Source organism: Magnolia sinica, chromosome 18 (assembly GCF_029962835.1).
Source record: "Magnolia sinica isolate HGM2019 chromosome 18, MsV1, whole genome shotgun sequence".
Classification (NCBI taxonomy): domain Eukaryota; kingdom Viridiplantae; phylum Streptophyta; class Magnoliopsida; order Magnoliales; family Magnoliaceae; genus Magnolia; species Magnolia sinica.
In genome coordinates this window covers 9193401-9215688 of record NC_080590.1, presented here as the reverse complement: position 1 = coordinate 9215688, position 22288 = coordinate 9193401, and the positions used below count along the sequence as shown (strand labels likewise).

General features: G+C 39.9%; 1 protein-coding gene across 2 annotated transcripts; it reads right to left on the bottom strand.

The window, feature by feature from the left end:
* On the bottom strand, window positions 1–20962 carry LOC131233002 (RPM1 interacting protein 13-like). 2 transcript variants are annotated; one of them, XM_058229553.1, is made up of 3 exons: window positions 20477–20962; window positions 18657–18743; window positions 1–513 (listed from the first exon to the last, which is right to left on the bottom strand). In XM_058229553.1, the coding sequence occupies exons 1-3, from the start codon at window positions 20747–20749 to the stop codon at window positions 349–351; spliced, it is 525 nt and encodes a 174-aa protein (XP_058085536.1). In that variant the 5' UTR covers window positions 20750–20962; the 3' UTR covers window positions 1–348. The 2 variants fall into 2 exon arrangements, with proteins under 2 accessions (XP_058085536.1, XP_058085537.1); XM_058229554.1 differs by lacking the exon at window positions 18657–18743.
* Between the last annotated feature and the right edge of the window lie 1326 nt (window positions 20963–22288).

Below are 22288 nucleotides of genomic sequence, written 5' to 3'. Positions count from 1 at the left end.
TTAAAAGAAAATTGAAGCTGTCCACATTTAATAAGCAAATCTGTACACATCCATTAGAAGTGATTTTCTAAGCTTATACTGGTAATGCCGCGCCCTGTTTCAAATTATTAGGTCTTAAACTACAAGACATAATACACCCAAACAGTTGCTTCTGCAGTTTCAATCAGAAACATAAACAACTCGCCACGCCACAAAAATTTACTGTGTGTAGCTGTTTGGGCCGCCCAAACATCCCCCAATATCACTACTTTGCAATCCCAGCTTTTACAATCCCAGAACATCTCCCAAAATCAGAAAAATCCAATTAACTGGGTGTAGTTGTTTGGCCCGCCAGATTCATCTTTTGAGTTAATCTGAGTAGTAATGGGTTTCAGTTTGGCCCGTCAGATTCATCCTTTGAGTAACTCTGAGTAGCTTCCACTTGGGATCGCGATCGGATGCCTGACAGTGTTCCTGTTCAACTCCCTCCCAATCCTTGCAAGGAGCTATTTCATCACATACATAACAGTAGCACTGCACCATTCAAAGAATGTCAACTCAGTCGATATCGTTTACACGGTTGAGTTAATAAACATGCATAAAAAGGAATATTATAAGAGCCTGGATCCAATACAACGGTTCGCATGTTGATGCATCTAATTGCATCTACGCCTGTCAAGGTTCATCATGCACTTAGATGAACTTAGTAGTGTTTAAAAACTCGGGAACTCAATTCAAAATCAAAGCTAGCTGACCAGATCAGTAACTCAGACGAGTTGACTTGCAAGCCATTACCAACACAGGACTATGCAAGTAATTGGTGGACGAAGGATATCACAAAATCTTCTCCACAACATGTGCACATCAGATGGTTTCCTATTTTTCCCATGAAAATGGCAATAAAAGGTACATGTATATATTAGATAATGCGATAAGGACTGTATTCATAAAAGGGCAAGAGTGAGAGAGAGATGAATATGAACCCTTTACTGTGTATATTAGATAATGTGTAAGCTATTGTGCTCACAACTTGAGTTAACTCGTCTGATCTTCCTGAAAACTCAGCCGAGTTTTCCAATTCACTCGGCCAAGTCTGTGTAAAAATTAGATCCTTTGCAGGCGAACTTTGATGCAATCCAACCAGGTATCCTGTCAATCCTGAGTGGATTGGCCGGTCCCCAAGCTGAGTTGCTGAGTTTTTAAACACTGGAAAGTCATAGACACCCCTAAAATGCATGCAGATGAACTTACATGCACCTAGATGCAATCAGATGCATTTTGCAGGTTAAGAGAGTTGGCTTAATGTAAAGGCGTTTGTATTGGATCCACCTTCTCAGTTATAGTGCCATGCATGTGTGAAAAGAAAAACATATCATGCCTTTCGTGCATTTAAAGGGTAAGGTTTACCACTGGCATGGCACCTTCCTTTCGATAGGCAATGGAATCATTAGAAAAACGAAAAGAAAAAAACAAGAAGGATGAAGATGATAACATAAGAAGCAAAGGGGGGGAGTTGTCCATGAAAAGAGACCAAGTCATTCTTTTTCTCTAGCAACTGAAACTGTCATCTCATTTGCCTGCTTTATAATTGAAAGCACCCTGTTCAGTAATAATATAAGATAATACAATATAAGAAAACATAACACATATTCCCTTCTCTTTTTTTTCAAAATACCAAAAACGTTGTCCTCCCCTAAAAATAAAAATAAATAAATAAATCCTTTTCAAGCCATCTTCTCCCTCAAATAACCTCTTCAAATTACCATCCTTCCAAACCTTCCCAGCCAAAATAAATAAATAAAAGCTTATAGAATTTGCTATTCAATTCCAAACCACAAAACCCTCCATTTCACTTAGATTTCACCACACAGCATAGATCCACAAAAGGTCCCCTCTAATGCAGGAGTGGCAAAGAGCTGGGCGCCCTGGCCCAGCTGTAGTCTCCTAAGCCCTAGAGCTATAGGGCTGGCCCTGTAAGGAAAAGATTTAAATGATAGATGGGTTAGAATGGTTGAATCTAAGAATATGTTTTGGGTATCCTCCATCCACGATGAGTCCCATCCTACAAACAGTTTGGATAATTGAAACAGGACCCTATATCCGATGGATGTCTTTAAACTAAACATGTAGGCTGACTAAGACTGCCAACAAGGGTCTTTAAACCATCCATTTTTGGCCCACTCGATGATGGGCCAGGCCACTCATCATTGGCATGGGGCCTAGATTTCAAGCCCGAGACAGGCCCTCGGGCCAAGTTTAGAGGCTCAGGCCCATTGCCACCTACTCCAATGGATCTTCCCCAATCTCCTTCCAATCACCTATGAGAACCAAATGAATGCCCCTTCTCAAGGGAGGAAGCAACTTCTACAAACCACAACAACAATGTCCTCAAATCCTTTACCCTTATGTATCTTCATCTTTTCCCTTTCTTCCTTTATGGGGGACCATTCATCTCCACATCAACTAATCAACAACTCTATAATACAAAAATGCTTCTCAACCACTACAAACACTTACAATGGCTCTGCATATTCTCTCTTTCAACAATTTCTTCCTATTTTTATCATTGAGGCAACACCAATAACCCAACGGCATCCTCATTCAGTGTTTGCATAGCTAAAACATCTTCCAGCAGATCGTTGCCTCTGAAAACCCAAAGGGTTAACTTGCTGCAGTTCATTAGGTGGGGCCAAGGTTGGGCCGCTCATTAGGTGAGATAAGTGTGAAAAATACCCTAGCAAGCCATGTTCAAAGTGGGTCCTATGATTTGGATGGTGCACACGTGCCACATGCACAATGGCAAGGTTAAAAGAAAAATGCAGCTGTCCACATTTAGCAAGACTCTACACATCCAATGGTTCGGTTCAACATTGGTAATGCCACACCCTGTTTCAAAGTATCAGGTCTTAAACTACAAGACAAATACACCCAAACAGTTTCTTCTGCAGTTTCAATCAGAAACCAAAACAACTAGGGGAGATGAGAAACCACCACAACAATTTACTTTGTGCAGTTGTTTGGCCCGCTAAATATCACTACTTTGCAATCCCGACTTGTCCGATTCCAGGACATCTCCCAAAGTCAGACAAATCCAACTAACTGGGTGCAGTTGTTTGGCCTGCCAGATTCAATCTTTGAGTTATCTCAGTAGCTTCCACTTGGAATCATGATCCAATGCATGACAGTGTTCCTGTTCAATTCCTTTCCAATCCTTGCAAGGAGCTATTGTATCGCATACATAACAGTAGCACAGCACCATTCAAAGAATGTCTTAGCCAATGTTGTGTAAAAGTTAGATCCTTCATAGGCAAGAGATTTGATGCAATCTGACCAGGTATCCTGCCAATCCTGAGTGGATCGGCCGGTCCCTGAGCCAACTCGCTGAGTTTTTAAACACTGGAACTTAGTCATATAGGCGCAGTGTTCGAGTTGTCGGTATCGCTACAAGTTTCGCTGGCTGGAGATAAAGATATAATATCGTTATCGCCGATAATATCGCTGATAACCGGAAATGTAGGGAAAAAGGGGGAAACATGGAGAAAATGGTGGAATTTTTCAGTGAAACTTCAGGACATGCCTAAATACACATATTTACATATCCAGGAATGAAAAATTTATAAAATAATGCATTAAATAATAAGTTTCCATTTAATGGGGGCCAAAAGGCATACGTTGTCGTAAGAAATCACTCAAATAGTAATCAAAATGAGTTTATATAATACAAATGCAAACTTACAAGAATAATTAGATAAATTTAAAGTTCAAGTGGACCCACCACAGAAAACCATGGCATCAGTCAACCCATCGTTGAAACATTTATAGGGCCCACCATGATGTATTTTTTAGATCCAGCCTATTCAGTTGAAACATTTATAGGGCTCACCATGATGTGTTTTTTAGATCCAGCCTATTCACAAGTTAACATAGAGATAGATGAAGCGAAAAGAAAAATATAAGCTTGATTGGAAACTTCTGTGGCCCCTTAAGAAGTTTTGAACAATGGATGTCACTGTCTCCACTGTTTCCTACAGTGGGGTCCACTTAAGCTTTATATCTGCCTCATTATTTTTCTCATGTGTTAAAATAATCTTTCCAAATGGATGGATGGTATCGATACAACACATGCATCATGGTTGTACGGAGGTGCACAAAGCGGAAGCAGATTGGCTGGTGTACCACACACCAACTATACAGCTGTTGTAGGTATGTGTCATGCAAAGACGAGCACTGACGCTCCTCTTGCACGGACGGCTCAAAGTAGATCAAAGTTACATGGGCCTACAGTGATGTATTTATTATATGTATACCGTTCATCTATTTTTATAGATTATTTTAGAGTATTATCCAAAAAATGAATCATATCCAAAGATCATCTGGTCCACACCACAAATAGCAATAAAGATAATGATTTTCACCGTTAAACAATTCATAGGGCCTGCCATAACATTTATTTTCCATCCAATCTGTCCATAAGATCACAAAGGACAGAATGAAGAGGAAAAACAAATTTCATATTGATCCAAAACTTCTGTGACCCCAAAAACGGGTTTCAATGGTAGACGTTTAATCTCCCACTGTTTTTTTTTTTTTTTTTCCAGTGTGGTCTACTTGATAGTTAGATCTATCTTATTTTTCATCTCAAGCCTTAAGACGAGCACGCCAAATGGATGGATGGTTTGAATATAACACATACCTCGTGATCAGATCCAAAGAACTCGTTGACGTCAATACGTCAGATAGATAGCTAGAGGTACACCAGCCAATCCGGTTCCGGTAGGAAGCGGATTGCTTACTGAGTTATTCAATAACCTTAGTGCACTGAGTAAACACTGTGGGGTCCACCATTATTTATTTATTTATTTTATCCACTTTGTTCATCCATTTTAATACATAATTTGATGGCTTTACCACAAAACAAAAGAATATAAAACGCTCAAGTGGATCACATCACAAGAAACAATGTGATTGAACCTCTACCATTGAAAAATTCGTGGAGGCCACAAAAGCTTTTCCTCAAATTGATATTCATGTTTTCGTTTCATCGAGGTCTGTTCAACCTTATGAACAGGTTGGATGACAAATAAACATAATCGTGGGCCCTAACAAGGTTTCAACAGTGGAAATCATTATTCCACACTGTTTCCCATGGTATGGTCCATTTGAGCTTTGGATTTACTTAAATTTTGGGATTAACCACTAAAATTAGCAAAAAAAATGAATAGAAGGTGTTGATAAATCACATGTATTAACAGTGGGCCCAAATGAGTTGACTCACTACCATAAAAGCGTATTGAGTAGCTCAGTACGCAGTCCAATTTAAAGCCTCGCCACTGGTCCATGCTCTGTGGTCCACCATGATGCATATGTTTAATCCATTCCATCGGTCCATTTTTCTAGATCATTTTATGATAACCATCCAAAAATGAGATAGATCAAAATCTCAAGTGGACCACACAATGTTGATTGAACGTATACGGTCTACAATTAAAAACTTCTTGCGGGCTACGAAAGTTTTGGATCAAGCTGATATTTCTTTTTTCCCTTCACCCAGGTATTTAAGACCTAATCAACAGCTTGGATATCAAATAAACATTACAGTGGGCCCCAGGAGGTTTTAAATGGTGGACATTTAATGACTACTGTTTTCCCGTTGTGTGGTCCACCTGAGTTTTAGATCTACCTATTTTTTTGTATCAAGCTCTAAAATTATATTTAAAAATTAATGGACAGAATGGATCCAACAAATGCATCATGGTGGGGCCCACGGAGCACCGACCTGCACCGTCAAAACCCAAACCCCCGATTTAAAATGAAATCCCACCCCCAATTTCCGTAAAAACCCTGAAAATCCTCTCCTTCCCACCAAAATCTCTGGATTTTCAACACGAAAATCCTTCCCTCATCCCAATTTTTTTTAAAAAAACCCTTTATTTTCCAACAAAATCTCGAGATTTTCACAACCTGCAAGCCGATTTTTTCTTGGGAAGCTGCCGGAGGATTTTTCGATGGAAAAGCCGATTTTTTTGGGTTGAATCTTACTGAAAAGTTGCCGATCCGCACTCAACAGCCGTGAAGCTCTTGAAATTCGTGTTTTCAACCAGATCCGGCGAAAAACACGTATTTTCTTGCGATTTTTGTTTTTGATTTCGACGATTTTATCGCCGAAAACATCTCTTGTTGGCTACAGTTCCCACCCTTCGAAAATATCGGCGATATTTCGAAAATATCGGCGATATCTGGCAGCGATGCGAATAAATGGGTTTTCAGTATCGCTGAGTGGATCGGCCGGTCCCTGAGCCAACTCGCTGAGTTTTTAAACACTGGAACTTAGTCATATAGGCGCACCTAAAATGCACTAAGATGAACTTACATGCACCTAGATGCAATAAGGTGAATTTAAAGGTTAAGTGAGTTGGTTTAATGTACAAAGCTTTGTATTGGATCTAGCGTCCAGTTATAACATCATGCATATGTGATAAGGAAAACATAATCATGACTTTCTTGCATGTAAAGGGTAAGTCTTACCACTGGCACGGCACCTTCCTTTCGATAGACAGTGGAATTATTTGCAAAAAGAAGAAGAAAAAGACAACATAAGAAGCAAAGGAGGGAGTTGTACACACCCAGATCCATAGCTCAATTGGCAGACTGAGTGGAGATACCTCGTTTCAACACTTGAGGTCTTGGTATCGATCCCTAGCGGGGGTGGCTAACATGGAGTGTGTGTACTGACATGGGTGTGTACTAACAAGCTAACCCAAAAACAAAAAAAAAAAAAAAAAAAAAAAGAGAGGAGGGAGTTGTACATAATAAGAGACTCTCAACTCATTCTTTTTCTCTAGCAGCTGAAACTGTCATCTCATTTGCCTGCTTTATAACTATAAGCACCCATTTAGTAATAATATTGGATAATACAATGTAAGTAAAAATTATGTGTATTCACTTTTCCTTTTTCAATATACCAAAAATGCCCTCCTCCCCAAGGGAAAAAATAATAATCCTTTCCAAGCCATCTTCTCCCTCAAATAACCTCTTCAAATAACCATCCTCCCAAACCTTCCCTCAAACCCACCCCAGATCCCCGGCAAGAAGAAAAAAATAATAATCAGAATTTGCTATTCAATTCCAAACCACAAGAACCCTCCACTTCACTTTCATTTGACCTTGCAGCATAGATCCACAAAAGGTCCCCTCAATGCAGGAGTGGCAAAGGGTTGGGCCAAGGTTTGGCCTGGCCTTGACCCTGGCCCAGCTGTAGTCTCCTAAGTCCCAGCCCTATAGGGCTGGCTCTGTAAGGAAAACAGTTAAATGATGGACAGGTTGAAATACTCAAATCTAAGAATTTCTTTTGGCAAACTGTTGTACTCACAACTCGAGTTAACTTGTCCGATCTTTCCCGAAAACTCGGCTGATTTTCTGATTCACTTGGCCGATTTTCTGATTCACTTGGCCAAGTCTTTGTGTAAAAATTAGATCCTTTGTAGAATGCTTTGATGCAATCCAACCAGCTATCCTGCCAATCCCAAGTGGATCAGCCGGTCCCTGAGCCAACTCGCTGAGTTTTTAAACACTGGAACTCAAGAGTCATAGATGTTGAGACTCAAATATTGCATAATTTCCCCCATTTATATCTTGGTTTTATGAACATGAATCCGCTTAATGTTCTATTTTACTCATGTATGTGTTGCAAGGTGAATTTAAGAGCTTGAATTGAAAAAGGGTGCTAAAAAGCATGGATTTGATGCTCAAAAATCACCAAGGCAAGGGATGGATCTTAGGAGACCAAGATTGAAGAATTCACATGCCAAAGATCTAAGAAAACCAAGTGAAGAATGAAGAAAATTGAAGATTTGAAGTGAAGAATCCTAAAATCGTCCTGAAAAAGTGTATTCTAAAGCTCTGAGGTCTATTTTGGAAAACTGCGCAGCAGGAAATCTATTTTAAACAAACTGTGCAGCGATAAGTCTATTTTGGAAAACTGCGTATATTTGAGGCGGTTTCTAGGGTTTTTCAACTTTGTACGAAAATTGGAGTTCCCTACTTATAAATAGGGCTTCCTAGGGCATTCCTAAGCATCATTCAAGGAATCCCAAAGCAAAATTTAGGGTTTTTAAAGAGTTTTTAATTTTATTAAAGTTTTATATATATATATATAGATCTTTTCTATTTGCATTTTTTTTCTTTCTTGTTGCTTTTTATTTCTGTAATTTAATTATGTTTTTCTAAGTTCCTTCTAGCCCAAGCTAGAAGGGAAGCACATGGGTTTAATAATTCTTTAAGATTATGATGATTGATTGTTTTAATGATGAGAAGAATGGTGTATGCATGTTATCTATTATTTAGGTTTTGTTTTTTATCATCTTGTGAGATCCATATGTTTCCATCATATGAGATCCACATTGATGGATAGGCTTACCCTAGATCAATCAGATTTCCTAGATAGGAGAGGTTCTCAACCTGTTATATTTATTTGATTTTCATTATCTCATTGATATTGGATTCTTAAAATCACTGACGCTTGAGAATATATATCAATGGTGCAAATCCATGATTTTTTAATATTTTATATCACTTATTAAAATATTTAAACTGTTTTATTTTCCGATTAGGCTGACCATAGTGCTCAGATCCTAGTTGTGTTATCCAAGTCATCATGATTTTGGAACATTAACCTATGTGTGGAACTTTGAAGCTTGGGTGTTATTTTATTCAGTTGAATTACATCCATTCAAAAATTCCAAAATCAAATCATCAGTTTGGTTTTTATTACTTAGTTTGTTTTGCATTTGATTTTTTCCTTCTTACAATTCATCTCCCCGTGGGATCGACCCTGTATTCACGGGATACTACTTACGAACCTCTGCACTTGGAGGCAAGCAATCAATAGACACACCTAAAATGCATTCAGATGAACTTACATGCACCTAGATGCAATAAGATGCATTTTGCACGTTAAGTGAGTTGGCTTAATGTACAACGATTTGTATTAGATCCAGCGTCCGGTTATAATGCCATGCATATGTGATAAGAAAAAAAATATCATGACTTGCATGCAAGTAAAGGGTAAGGCTTATACCCGCACAGTGCCTAACTTTTGATAGACAATGGAAATATTGGAAAAACAAAAAGAAAGAACGATGAAGACGATAACATAAGAAGCAAAGGAGGGAATTGTCCATGATAAGAGATCCTCAACTCATTCTTTTTCTCTAGCAACTGAAATTGTCATCTCATTTGCATGCTTTATTATAACTATAACCACCCATTTAGTTAGGGGTGTACATCGAGTAGAACCGAGTCGAGCTGGCCTCAGCTCGACTCGGCTCGGCCACTAGCTGACCTCAGCTTGAACTCAGCTCGGCTTGGTTCGGTCAGCAACTCGGGCCAGTTCGAGCCAAGATCGAGCCGAGTTCGCCATTGCAGCGTTTTCATAAACACATGGACTGCACCTTCAAAATCTCACTGTATTTGAGACGACAACAATGGTTTTACAGGTATTTTATCAAACACCTTTTAAGCAACATAAAAATCAAGGAAAAAAGGGTGTTAGTTTCATATACATACCTTCCTTGCCACCAGCCACACTTCTTTGAGTCATTTCATCAAACACTTGGTGACCAACATCAATATCAAAGTAACCGAGTCACCGAACTGGTTCGATCCGAGTTCAATTCAAGCTAGGTTCAATCCGAGTCAAGTCGAGTTGGGGCCAGCTCGAACTCGGCTCGAACTCATTTTCGAGCTAAAAAAATCAGCTCGACTCGGCTCGAACTCAGCTTCAAACCGAGTTGAATCGAGCTTTTTCGAGTCGAGTCGAGCGAGCTAACTGAGCTAGCTCAGTTCATGTACACCTCTACATTTAGAAATAAAGGTGTTTTACCAAAGTAGACCCAAGGTATACTTTAATTACGAAAGTACAATCCCCTTGAGAAAAGTTTTTTATGTAAACCTTTGACAACTTGTTTATTTATTATCTTTTGGGACAAAAATGCCCTTGCATTTATTCCAACCCTTGTAAATGGGGTTGTTAGAGGTCCTAGCAGCTCTAAAAGCGGTTGCGTGTTGGGAATGGTTGTAGATCCCACTACTATGTTTGATGTGGACCATTGAAACCCCCCTTTGGTCCACTGCTGAAGCCATCCAGCCCGTTCATAAGGTCACATGGGTTTGGATGAGGGGAAGACACAAATTTCAACTTGATCCAAACCCTTTGTGGTTCCATAAAAGTTTTAAATGGTGGGTGTTCAATCCCAACTGGTTCCTGAGGTGTGGCTTGTCTGTGAGTTGAATACATCTCATTCTTTGTCCCATGTCCTACCTTTTAAAAAAGCCAAAACGAAGGGACAGTGTGGATAGGACACGAAACTCACGGTGGGCCCCACAATAGTTACCCAAGGCCATATAGTAAGGCCCACAAACTGTGACCCCTACAATGTACTAATTGTGACCCCTATAACTGGCTTGTGGTGAGTGTGGTAACCAGCCTACATTCTGTTCCAAGTCAACTCATGATAACTACGAGTCCCAGCTATTATATCTCCCGGATCCGACACATGCTTACCAAGTTGTCACATGTGCTTAGAAAAAGATCTAGAGCTGAAGATGGTAGCAATCGCAAAGGCTAGATACTCTGCCACCTTTGTAGAAAAAAATCATCTTACAAATAGTGCTGATGGAGCTTACTGCCTTGTGTGTATGGCTTAAAAGACACAAACATTACGTGGGTCGCCCCATGAGAATTTAGAAGTTTTTGGGTGGTTGTCTATTGTTTTAAGTGACGTGGGGCACCTATAATTTTATAGGCACCTCTGACTATAGAGGCTTGATTGTTTGGAAATCCCATCCTCATGGTGGGACACTCTTGACACTGAAGTTGGATATGATAAATAAACAATTGGCCACAAAATAGAAAACAAAGGACAATATGTCAAAATCTTATCAGTTGCATGGTGGCCTCATATGTTAGTTGAATCATCCTCATTTTCGAGGCATTACAGTTAGACCCTTTTGGAAAGATTGGATGCCATAGAGACATCAAAGTTGGGGCCATGTGCAACAATCGTAAAATAGACTTATTCTATAATGTTGTGGATCCTCCAAGCTCCTAATCAGAATAGGGAGGAGCGACACAATGGGGAGTATGGTCAATCATAATATTGCATCCATAAATGGTCAAATGTCCATAGATCTAACAATGAGCACCACACAAAGATCTATAATGAATGTGCCACCTATGATTCCCTAAGTCTCCTCAAGAGCCCAGATCCAACGCAAAGTTCCTTAGGCTTAACCCACAATGCCATGTGTAGGGCCCATTGTGATGTGCATGGCATTCAATCCGTCCACCATGTGGGTAAAATCATGCCTAAAATCATTAATCAAATTTTAGCCCACCTAAGTTTTGAAATGACCTGATTTGGTGTGGCTCGTCTTATGAACACATTTGATGGAATGCATAAAACATGGTGGGCCACATGCACAATCTAGAAGGCTTTTTAATGGTGGTGTAACCATACCAACAGTTGCTCCCCATCGTGTTCCCCAATTGAGAATTGAATCGGCTTGATTTTGGGGGGGCTAAGGGGAACCTAAGGGGTTGCACATGATGGATGGTTTGAATGTCAAGCATAGGCCCACACATCATATTATGGGCTAACTTAACATACAAAAGCTTTAGAGTGGATCCAACCTCCCAAAAAAATATGGCCACACTCACCACAAGCCAATTGTAAGGGTCGCAACTAGTACATTGTAAGGGTTACGATTCCAATATTGTGGGGGGTCATGGTTGGTATGTTGTAGGGGTCGTAGTTAGTGTATTGTAGAGTTCATAATTCCGACGTTGTAGGGGCCGCGGTCCGTTAGACTTACTATATGGCATTGGGTCATCACTGTGGGGTCTGCATGAGGTTCATGTCCTATCCACGCTATCCATCTGTTTTGGCTTTTAAGGTTAGGGCATGCATTAAAGAATGAGATGTTTTCAACTCACAGGTGGACCACACCTCAGAAAATTGTGGGAATTGAATGCCCACCATTTGGAACTTTTATGAGCCCACGAAGGATTTGGATCAAGCTAAGATTTGTGTCTTTCCCTCATCTAGACTCGTGTGACCTTATGAATAAGCCAAATGGCCCCAACAAAGGATCTAAGGAAGGTTTTAACAGCCCACATCAAACATAGTAGTGGGTTGCACCATTCCCAACATGCAACCACCTTTATAGGCACTAAAACCTCTAACAAACCCAATTTATAAGGGTTGGAATTAATGCAAGGGTATTTTTGTCGAAAAAAATAGTCAAAGGTCTTTAAAAAATTCAAAAGAGAGTCACGTTTGTAATTAAAGTAAACCTTGGGTTTACTTTGGTAAAAAAAACCCTAGTAATAATATGGGATAATACAATATAAGAAAATGTATGTGTATTCCCTTCCAAATTTTCAAAATACCAAAAATGCCCTCTTCCGTTGAAAAAAATAAAATAAAATCCTTTTCAAGCTGTCTTCTCCCTCAAATAACCTCTTCAAATTACCATCTTCCCAAACCTTCCCTCAAAGCTACCCCAAATCCCTGGCAAGAAGTTTTTTTTTTTTTTTTTCCCTTTAGAATTTGCTATTCAATTCCAAACCGCAAAACCCTCCATTTAACTTAGATTTTACTATGCAATGTACATCCACAAAAGGTCCCCTCCAATGTAGCAGTGGTAAAGGGTTGGGCTAAGGTTTGGCCTGGCCTTGGCCCGACTGTAGTCTTGTAAGCTAGCCATGTATGGAAAAGAGTTAAACGATCAATGGGTTGAAACAGTTCAATCTAAGAATTTCTTTTGGATATCCACCATCTATGATGAGTCCCATCCTATAAACAATTTTGACTATTGAAACATGACCCTGTATCCAATTGATGTCTTTTAAATTAAACATGTGCGTTGAATGAGACTGTCAACAAGGGTCTTTAACCATCTATTTTTGTCCCAATTGATGATGGTTTGGGTTGGGTTGGGTTGGGTTGGGTCGGGTCGGGTCGGGTCGGGCCCAGGGCCTAGATTTCAAGCTCTAGAAAGGCTCTCAGGCCAAGTTTAGAGGCTAAGCCCCTGGCCCTACAGGGTCGGGCCATCGCCACCCCTACTCCAATGGATCTTTTCCAGTGTCTCTCTCCATCCATTTTTGTCTTGGGTTGGGTCAGATCGGGTCGGGCCCGGGGCCTAGATTTCAAGCTCTAGAAAGGCTCTCGAGCCAAGTATAGAGGCTACGCCCCTAGCCCTACAGGCTCGAGCCATCGCCACCCCTACTCCAATGGATATATATATATATATATATATAGACACACACTTATGACAACAAATAAGTTACTTTTTTAATAAAAGTTAGTTTGGTAACTACCTTCATAAAAGTAGCTTATTAGCTTTAATTTAGTCATAAGTAAAAAATAAAAATTGTTATCACTCTCTCTCATCTTTCTTTCTCATCTCTCCACCTAATGGATAGTCCATATCAAAGGTGGCCCGAAATGATGGACATTCCACATCTACAGTAAGACCCACATCAAAGGTCGACCCCACATGATGGATGACCCACATCAAGGTGGGCCCACATAATCAACAATCCACATCAAAGGTCGGCTCCTAATTACGAATGGCCCACATCAAGAGTAGGCCACGTATGATAGACGACACACTTTGAAGGTGGGGCCCACACGATGGACAATCAACATCAAAGGTGGGCTCCACATGGTGGATGACCCATGTCAAGGTGGACCCCACATAATGGATGGTCCCCATCAAAGATCAGCCCTAATGATGAATGCCCCACATCCAAGGCGGGCCCATCATAATGGACAACCCACTTTGAAGGTGTGGCACACACGAAGGATGGTCCACATCAAAGGTGATGAGCAATGGACGTTGAAGGTGGGCCTCACATCATGGACAACTAACATTGATGGTGGGTCCCACATAATGGACAACCCATATCAACGGTTGGCTCCTCGTGATAAATGGCCTACATCCAAGGCGGGCCCTGCATGATGGTGGCACACTCCAAAGCTGGGCCTTACATGATGGACATTCCACAATAAAGGTGGGCCCCGCATGATGGATGATCCACATCCAATGTCTGACATTATGGACAACCTACATCCAAGGTGGGCCTCACAAGGTGAATGGTCTATATTAATGGTAGGCCCCACAGGATGGACGGTTCACATTGAAGATAGAGCCGAGGTGGGGCCAACATAATGAATGGTCCATGTCAAATGTTGGCCCCACATGCCAGACGATGGATATTAAAGGTGGACCCCACATGACTAAGTAAAAATTGTATATATAGGTTATATATATATATATATATATATATATATATATATGGAAAAGGTTCTATGCGGTCAAGCTCATGGGAACTTCTCATGAGGTTGAGTTGTGTGGGTCCCACCATGATGTATGTCGAACATCAACATCGTGCATTTGATGGGTCCCCTTTAAATTATGGAATATCCCAAAAATCAAGCCATATACGGAACTCAGGTGGGCCATACCATCTAAAATCATGTAAAGACATCCCTAAAACATATAAAAGCACTTGGTGGGGCCCACCTGAAATTTAGATGCGTCTGAAACTTGGTCTGACCCCTCATCCAAGTGGGACACACATAATGGATGGGCTGGATTTGTGAACCACATCTTAGTGGGCCCAACAAATGATTATGAATGTTTTAATGGAGGGTAACCCCTCTCAACTTTTGTATGTGGTGTGGCCCACACAAGTCACGGATTGACTTGATTTTTAAGCCCTAAGCCCACCATGGAATGGTGCATCTCACTGATGGGGTAGATGTTTGACACGCATCACAGTGGGCACACAGCTCGACCTCATGGGAAATTCCCATGAGCTCGACCGCATAGAACCTTTTCCCATGTATATATGAGAAATGCTCACACACAACTAGTTGGACAATTTAAATTGGTCCAACTAGGTAGCATTAAATAGAAAAAATAATTCTCGTAATTTATATGTATTGCTTACTTATCAAATGGTACATGACATCAAGTTTTATATAGGTATAATAAAATACGTGTCACATATCTAGTCCATTTATCTAATAAGGCATGCTAATTTAATTTTATCTGTGAAAAAATATTAAATGATCCTAAATGCTTGATCCACGCATGCAAATTAAATCTGAACTGTTGGAATGAATTTCTATCAACCCACTTTTCTTATAAAATAAGATTATACTATTAATTACAGAAAAATAATAATTTTATATGCTTCATATGCTTATAAGGGACCATAAATATTTAACGGACTGGATTTGTTACACAAGTGGTACATTGCCCGGATAAATCACAAGAGTTCAACTTCTCTAAATAGAAAAAATAATTCTCGTAATTTATATGTATTGCTTACTTATCAGATGGTACATGACATCAAGTTTTATATAGGTATAATAAAATACGTGTCACATATCTAGTCCGTTTATCTAATAAGGTATGCTAATTTAATTTTATCTATGAAAAAATATTAAATGATCCTAAATGCTTGATCCACACATGCAAATTAAATCTGAACTGTTGGAATGAATTTCTATCAACCCACTTTTCTTATAAAATAAGATTATACTATTAATTACAGAAAAATAATAATTTTATATGCTTCACATGCTTATAAGGGACCATAAATATTTAACGGACCGGATTTGTTACACAAGTGGTACATTGCTCAAATAAATCACAAGAATTCAACTTCTCTAAATATTCCATTTTCTTTTAAAACAAACTTCTCGTACTCGCCTCTCTCTCTCTCTCTCTCTCTCTCTCTCTCTCTCTCTCTATTTAATCCCTCCTTTTTTTTTTTGAAAGATCTATTTAATCCCTCTTTGTTGATGCTCTCTATCTGCTACGTTATTGGAAACAGAAGCCTACGGCCTCCGATTGCAACTGGAAGCTACTTGGGGCCCACGGTGATGTTTGTGATAAATCTATCCTACTCATCAGCTTTGATAGATCATGTTATGACATGGACCCAACAATGATATAAATCCAAACCTCGAGTGGGACACACGACAGGAAAAAGGTGAGAATTGAACTTCCACCATTAAAACATTCAAGCGTCTACAAAAGTTGTTTAAATGCGGCCACAAATGTTTTGGACCATGCTAATGTTTTATAATTTCAGTTCATCCTAGTAGGAATGACCTCGTGAACGGTATGGATGGCATATATACATCATGGTGGACACAAGGAGGTTTCAACGGTAGTAATTCCCTTACCTACTTTTTCCAAACGTGCGGCCCACATGAGTTTTGGATCTGCCTTGTTTTTGGGTACACATTCTAAGATGATCTAGAAAAACGGATGGACGGAGTGGATTTATCATAAACATCACGGTGTGCGCCACCTAGCTTCGCATGGAAGAGCTTTGGCCGCATTTGCGTCCATTGGAAATAGGCGCCTCCATCGCTGCCTAAGAACAAGGATTAGGTACTAACCCCACGCATCCCTGGCTAGGAACGGGCATGGGCTCTAAGGGGCCACCGTGATCTACGATTTTTATCCACACCGTCCATTTATTTTTTTCATGTTTTAGGGTAAATTCCAAAAAAATAAGGCAAATCCAAGGCTCAAGTGGAACACACCAATGGAAGCAGTGGGGATAATGACACTCGCCGTTAAAACCCTCTTAGGGCCCACTCTGAGAATTTAATCTGATTAATTTTTGGATTCATGGCCTAAAGTACCTAGTAAAACGGATGGATGGTGTGGATATACAATAAATGCATCAAGGTGGGCCCCTCGGTCAAGGACACACCATATAAGGTGAGGCCGGCCGCACCTAATCCACTGCCGAAGCGTGGGAAATTTTTGTAGGCCCGAACATGATGTATGTGATATATTCACACCGTTCATCCATTTAAGGCACACCCGATGCTCAAGTGGACCACACCATAGAAATTAGTGTGGATTGAGTGCTTACCATTGAAAGCTTCTCGAGGGCCATAGAAGTTTTGGATCAAGCTTATATTTCTGTCTTCCCTTCATCCAGGTCTGTGTGACCTTATGAACAGGTTGGATGGAAAATAAACATCATTATGGGTCCTATGAATGTTTCAATGGTAGGCATTCAGTATCCACTATTTCCTGTGGTGTGGTCCACTTTAGATTTGGATCTGCCTCATGTTTAGGAAGTTGCACTAGAATGATTTGTAAAAACTGACGAACGGCCTAGATATACAGCACATATATACTCACTTCTTTTCGTCAATTACATGGAAAGAGTTTCAACATTAACTACTCATTAAATGACCCATCTAGTTGGACCAATTTGAATGGTCCAACTAGTTGTGTGTGAGCATCTCTCTCTCTCTCTCTCTCTCTCTCTCTCTCTCTCTCTCTCTCTATATATATATATATATATATATATATATATATATATCATGTGATGTTGAAAACCAAATAAAGTTTCCTACTTTTTGGTTGATATGCAGGATGTTTACAAAACACACTTATTTGTTGGATAAGCATAAACCAAGATAAGCTACCTAAGACACAAGTAGCTTATGCAAAACTAGTTATGATATGAATGGGCCCTATAAGAACCAAATGAAAGCAAGTTCTATAAACCACAATAACGAGATCCTCAAATCCTTTCCCCTTTTTGCATTCTTCATCTTTTCCCTTTCTTTCTTTATGAAGGACCATTCATCTCCACATCAACTAATTAACAACTCTATAATACAAAAATGCTTCTCAAATCGCAACAAACACGCTCTTATAATGACTACGCATACTCTCTCTTTCAACAATTTCTTCCTAGGGACAGGCTACGGCCAATCCTTCCTCAGTCTTAGCCCAGCCCATTGACACCCATATTGATGATTCCCCAATCTCGATGATAAACGAGATTGCCAATGGATATGCCATCAAGAGATTGATGGATCTAAAGATGACGAGATCTTCCGGATTTCACCAAAAATGCAAGTAGATCTCCAAGGCTCCCTTCTTAGAGGAAGAATGCCACTTATTTGTGTTTTAAAGAAATGACTTCCACCATCAATGGGCCAGCAAAGAGAGAATATAGAATCTAGATAGAGGCAGTCCTTGAGCACCCCCAAATCTGCTACATAGGAAACAACACCCAAAGGATTGGAAAAAGAAATGGTGGCATTGCCATTGCAGTTCCGTAGCATATCCCTAAAAGCGAAAGGGGTGAGCACCACTACGAACGTGTCTTGGCCCAAGGCTGACCACTCATTAGTTGGGCCAGATGTTTATGGTAAAAATGGAAGGTCAAAATAAATTGACCAACAGCCCACATGCAAGTATTGCCTAATGGATGAGCACGACCCCTGATTTTCTGTCAAGCCCTGTTCATGGCTGGGCATGCCCACAAATTGCCTAGATCTCCCCACATGTATGCCACATTCGCACGTGTCTTTATCCTATCTCACGACTAAACTACCCTATAGAGTTCAACATGCAGGTTGCAACAGTTACATTGCAAAGACAAAGGAGTCTCCTACCATACTATGACCAGGAGATGGAATTCTCATCAGTTCAGAGGGAATTCTCATAAGTTCACATACATTGGTCAAGAAAATGACACTGATGAGACTAATCTCACAATTACACTAGATATACTGAAATGGTATGGCTAATGATGCAATTAATTTAGATAAGGGTGTTACCTGTTTGCAGTAGCTCTTATGAGGGGTCTTGTTAAAGGGGAAATTTGCACAAAGATGCCTTGAATGAGGATAATCTCTACATGCCACCTATCACCATCGCATAAACAAATCAGTGGAATAAGATCATGATAATCAATCCTCATCAAAACCAATTATTAACACTGTGTTTGGATGCACATTTTAGAAGAACAATGGACATTGGGTCTAATCAATAGGAAATGACAGTAATCGATGATGTTTCCTCATGTTAACAACATACAAGCAGCCCTCAATTTGCAATTGTGTTCCTTTCATGTCCCACTAGAATGTACCATAATGGCAGTTCAGAGCTCAGATCTTCTGTATGGATGCACACAAGCGAATCATATTGCAAACATCGGTTTCAATCATGAAGAAATAACATGATTTAATGATGCTTCCTAGCATGTAGAATAAGTAGACCTCAAATTACAGTTAGGGGTGGCAATGGACATCCATTTACCTAAATACCCGAAATATCCAACCCAAGAAAATCGGATATGGATAGGGGATTTTTACCCAATTCAAGTAATTTTACCCAATTATCCGATTACCCAACTTCTAGGCAGGTTAGATACGGATATTACTATATCCACATATGCTTACTTGATTCCTGAGGGCATTTTCATAATTTACCCAACTAATAATATTTTTAACTAAAATATTAAATAAGAATATATCATTTATTAAAATTCTAGGGTGTTGACTGAAATCAACATGGATGATGAGGTTGATACGGTGACTGCTGCTATTAATTGACTTTATATTTTGTCAAAATCGATAAGCTTATTAGGTTGCTATTAGCTTTTATGTTATGGAAATTGCAATTTTTTACTAGTTTAGTTGGCATTTATCTATGGTGAAACTATCATTTTTCTATTTGTAGGAATTTTTGTTGATTTTATCAGGTATTTAACTTATGCTTTTAGTTTTTAATTAAATATCAGATGGATATCCCATTATCCAACTATCTGATTTACATCCAACTCGGATATTATCCATATCTGACTTCTTTGGATAATAGATAATATGCAAATCCATATCTTTTATCTGATGTCCAAGTCGGATATTCGATATGGATATTGAAACATCCAACCCGTTTACAACCATAATTGCAGCTATGTTTCTTTCATGTCCAACTTGAAAGTAAGACAAAAACAATTTCGAGCCTGCCCCTTGATACAAATGCTAGCAAAGGTAATTGCTGCAATTCATATTTGAAGTGCAACCAAACACGCCCTAAGGGAGCATATTGCCACTTTGTTAGACAAACAATCGTGATTCAATTCGGTAGTGCATCCAAACACACCCCAGAGATTAACATGTACACCACAAACTAATGTAGACTCCTTTAAAAGTTCCTGCACCAGAGTCGGTGTGTAATTGCCTCCTACCATTTAAAAATGGTATGAGGAAAATCTAGCCAGCATTTCAAAATCAGTTGACACACAACTACTGGAATTTTCATTGCTGAGTTTCAGATAGAGCACAGATCTCCCACAATTTAAAAATAGTCTGCAGGAATCCCACAATCATTTCAGAACTCGAATTTCCAAAACCCCATTTAAAATGGGTGTTGAGATTCCCTCCCACCATGCGCGCACCAACTCTCGCTGCGCGTTATGGACGCACATGCTTTTCCCTTAAGAAATTGCTAGGGCTAGTTTCGTCATTTTCCTCTTTAAACTTCGTCGACGGAAGTCAGTCAATGATAGTACGGACTACGGACTACCAAAGGAAGTAACCCCGCAGATGCATCAGAACAGAGAGTGAGAGAGAGAGTTTTGCTTTATTTCCCTTACCGGGCCCCTTTCAGAGACGACCGAGACCTCGTCGGCCTCGTCGGCATCATCGGAGTCCTCGAGCACGAGCTTCTTTGAAAGATTAATGGCCTCAAACGGATCGAAATCCAAGATAAAGCAGTCTAGATCTCCCACCTTGTTCTCCTTTTTCTCCGTTTTGACGGGGGTGATTTTCTTTGCCGGCGGACGGAGCGCGGGTATTAGACGAGTGTACTCGTAGTCGTCGTCGTCTGAGGATGAGATCTCGATGACAGTAACCGCATCTCCGGCCATCTCAAGCAAACGGACGGATCAAAAAGACGTTAGAAAACCCTAGAGAGGGGCGTAAATATCAGAGGAACAGAAGGGTAAAATGGGGAGTAACAAAAACGCAACCGTCGGTAAACCTAAGATTCGAAAATCGGCTTTGGCGCAGGAGCGATTTCCTTTGCAGAGGGCCAGAGGCGCTGGATGCACTCCGTCCGGCGCCTATAAAAAATAAATAAAAAGCGCGCGTATACCCGAAGAAGGGATGAGGGTCGCAGAGTGAAAAAGGTCTCGCGGGACTACAGTGAAAAAGTGAAGACTCCTCATGGAATGCACGTCCAACACGTCATTCCTATGGGGCCCACAATGTTGTATATGTAACATCCACTCCATCCATCATTTTCTAACCTCGATCTCAGTGTCGGAGGAAACAAAGTCAGCCATATCATCAACTTAGTTAGGCCACGTGAAACCATGGTTATGAGGTGCATATCATAAGTTCGTGCCGTCTGTATCTTTCATCAAATCCATTAATCAAGTATCAATCACCGGAAAGAGGGAAAATACAAAATTCAGCTTAATCGCGGCATTGAATTAGAGGTTCCCATCAGAATTATCTATCAGGATAATATTTTGTATGTACAGTTAAAATAAAGGTTATCATCTTATGAACGGATTCGATTTAAATATACGACATGGTGGCCCCCACATAGATTGGATGTTTAACGCTGCTGAAGCAGGCGCGGTACGCGCTTCCGGTCGAGTTCTTTAATACTCTGACAGACACGATGCTCCATACCCGAAAATTTTAGCACTATAAACGCTGTGTTTATATGTAATTTTTTTTCAACAGCCGCAAGTTTTTATCACCAAACTAAATTTTAGTGTACGGCAATAGGATTTCGGATGAATACACCCTTCAGTTTCAGGTAAGAGCAGTTGAAAAGGGAGGGGTAATTTATTCCGAAAGTAGGTTGTCTGTATAACAGGAGTATACTTTGGTAAAGCAAGTTTAAGATCGGTTGACAAAAGGGAAGACTACGCCTAGCGTACACAAAGCCAAATCAAACCGGACTAATCGTTGGAGCTTGTTTAGCGAGCCTATATTTGGAAGCCATTAGAGGCCATTGGAATTCCCTTTGACACCGTAAATACATTATCAATGAATAATGATGATCTCTCATTTTCTGTTATCTAACCTGTTCGTAAGGTCATGTGGACATGGATAAAGGAAAAACACAAATACATACTTCTCGGCTTGATCCAAAATTTTCGTGGACAACTGTAGGCTTCAATTCCCTTTGTTTCTTGTGGTGGGGTCCACTTGCACTCTTGATATGCCTCATTTTACACATACATTTACACATAAATAACAATGTGCTCCACAGATTTTATGAGAACCCCTTTCCTCTGTTTTAGAGTTAAAAGGCTTCTAAATAGGCCTGACTATCACATCATGTAGGGGTAGTTCCTATGCAATTACACGTGTAAATAAAAATTACTCACTTAATCCTATTAATAGATAATTACAAAATAATAATTAAAAAAACAAATGAACAAACAAAT

What these genes read in the sequence shown, in the direction of transcription:
- LOC131233002 (XM_058229553.1), bottom strand. Translation starts at nt 20,749, where the DNA reads ATGGCCGGAGATGCGGTTACTGTCATCGAGATCTCATCCTCAGACGAC. An exon ending in TCGTCTCTGAAAGGGGCCCG is followed by an intron (nt 18,744 to 20,476) that starts GTAAGGGAAATA and finishes CGATGGTGATAG; the next exon opens with GTGGCATGTAGAGATTATCC. An exon ending in ATAAGAGCTACTGCAAACAG is followed by an intron (nt 514 to 18,656) that starts GTAACACCCTTA and finishes TGAATGGTGCAG; the next exon opens with TGCTACTGTTATGTATGTGA.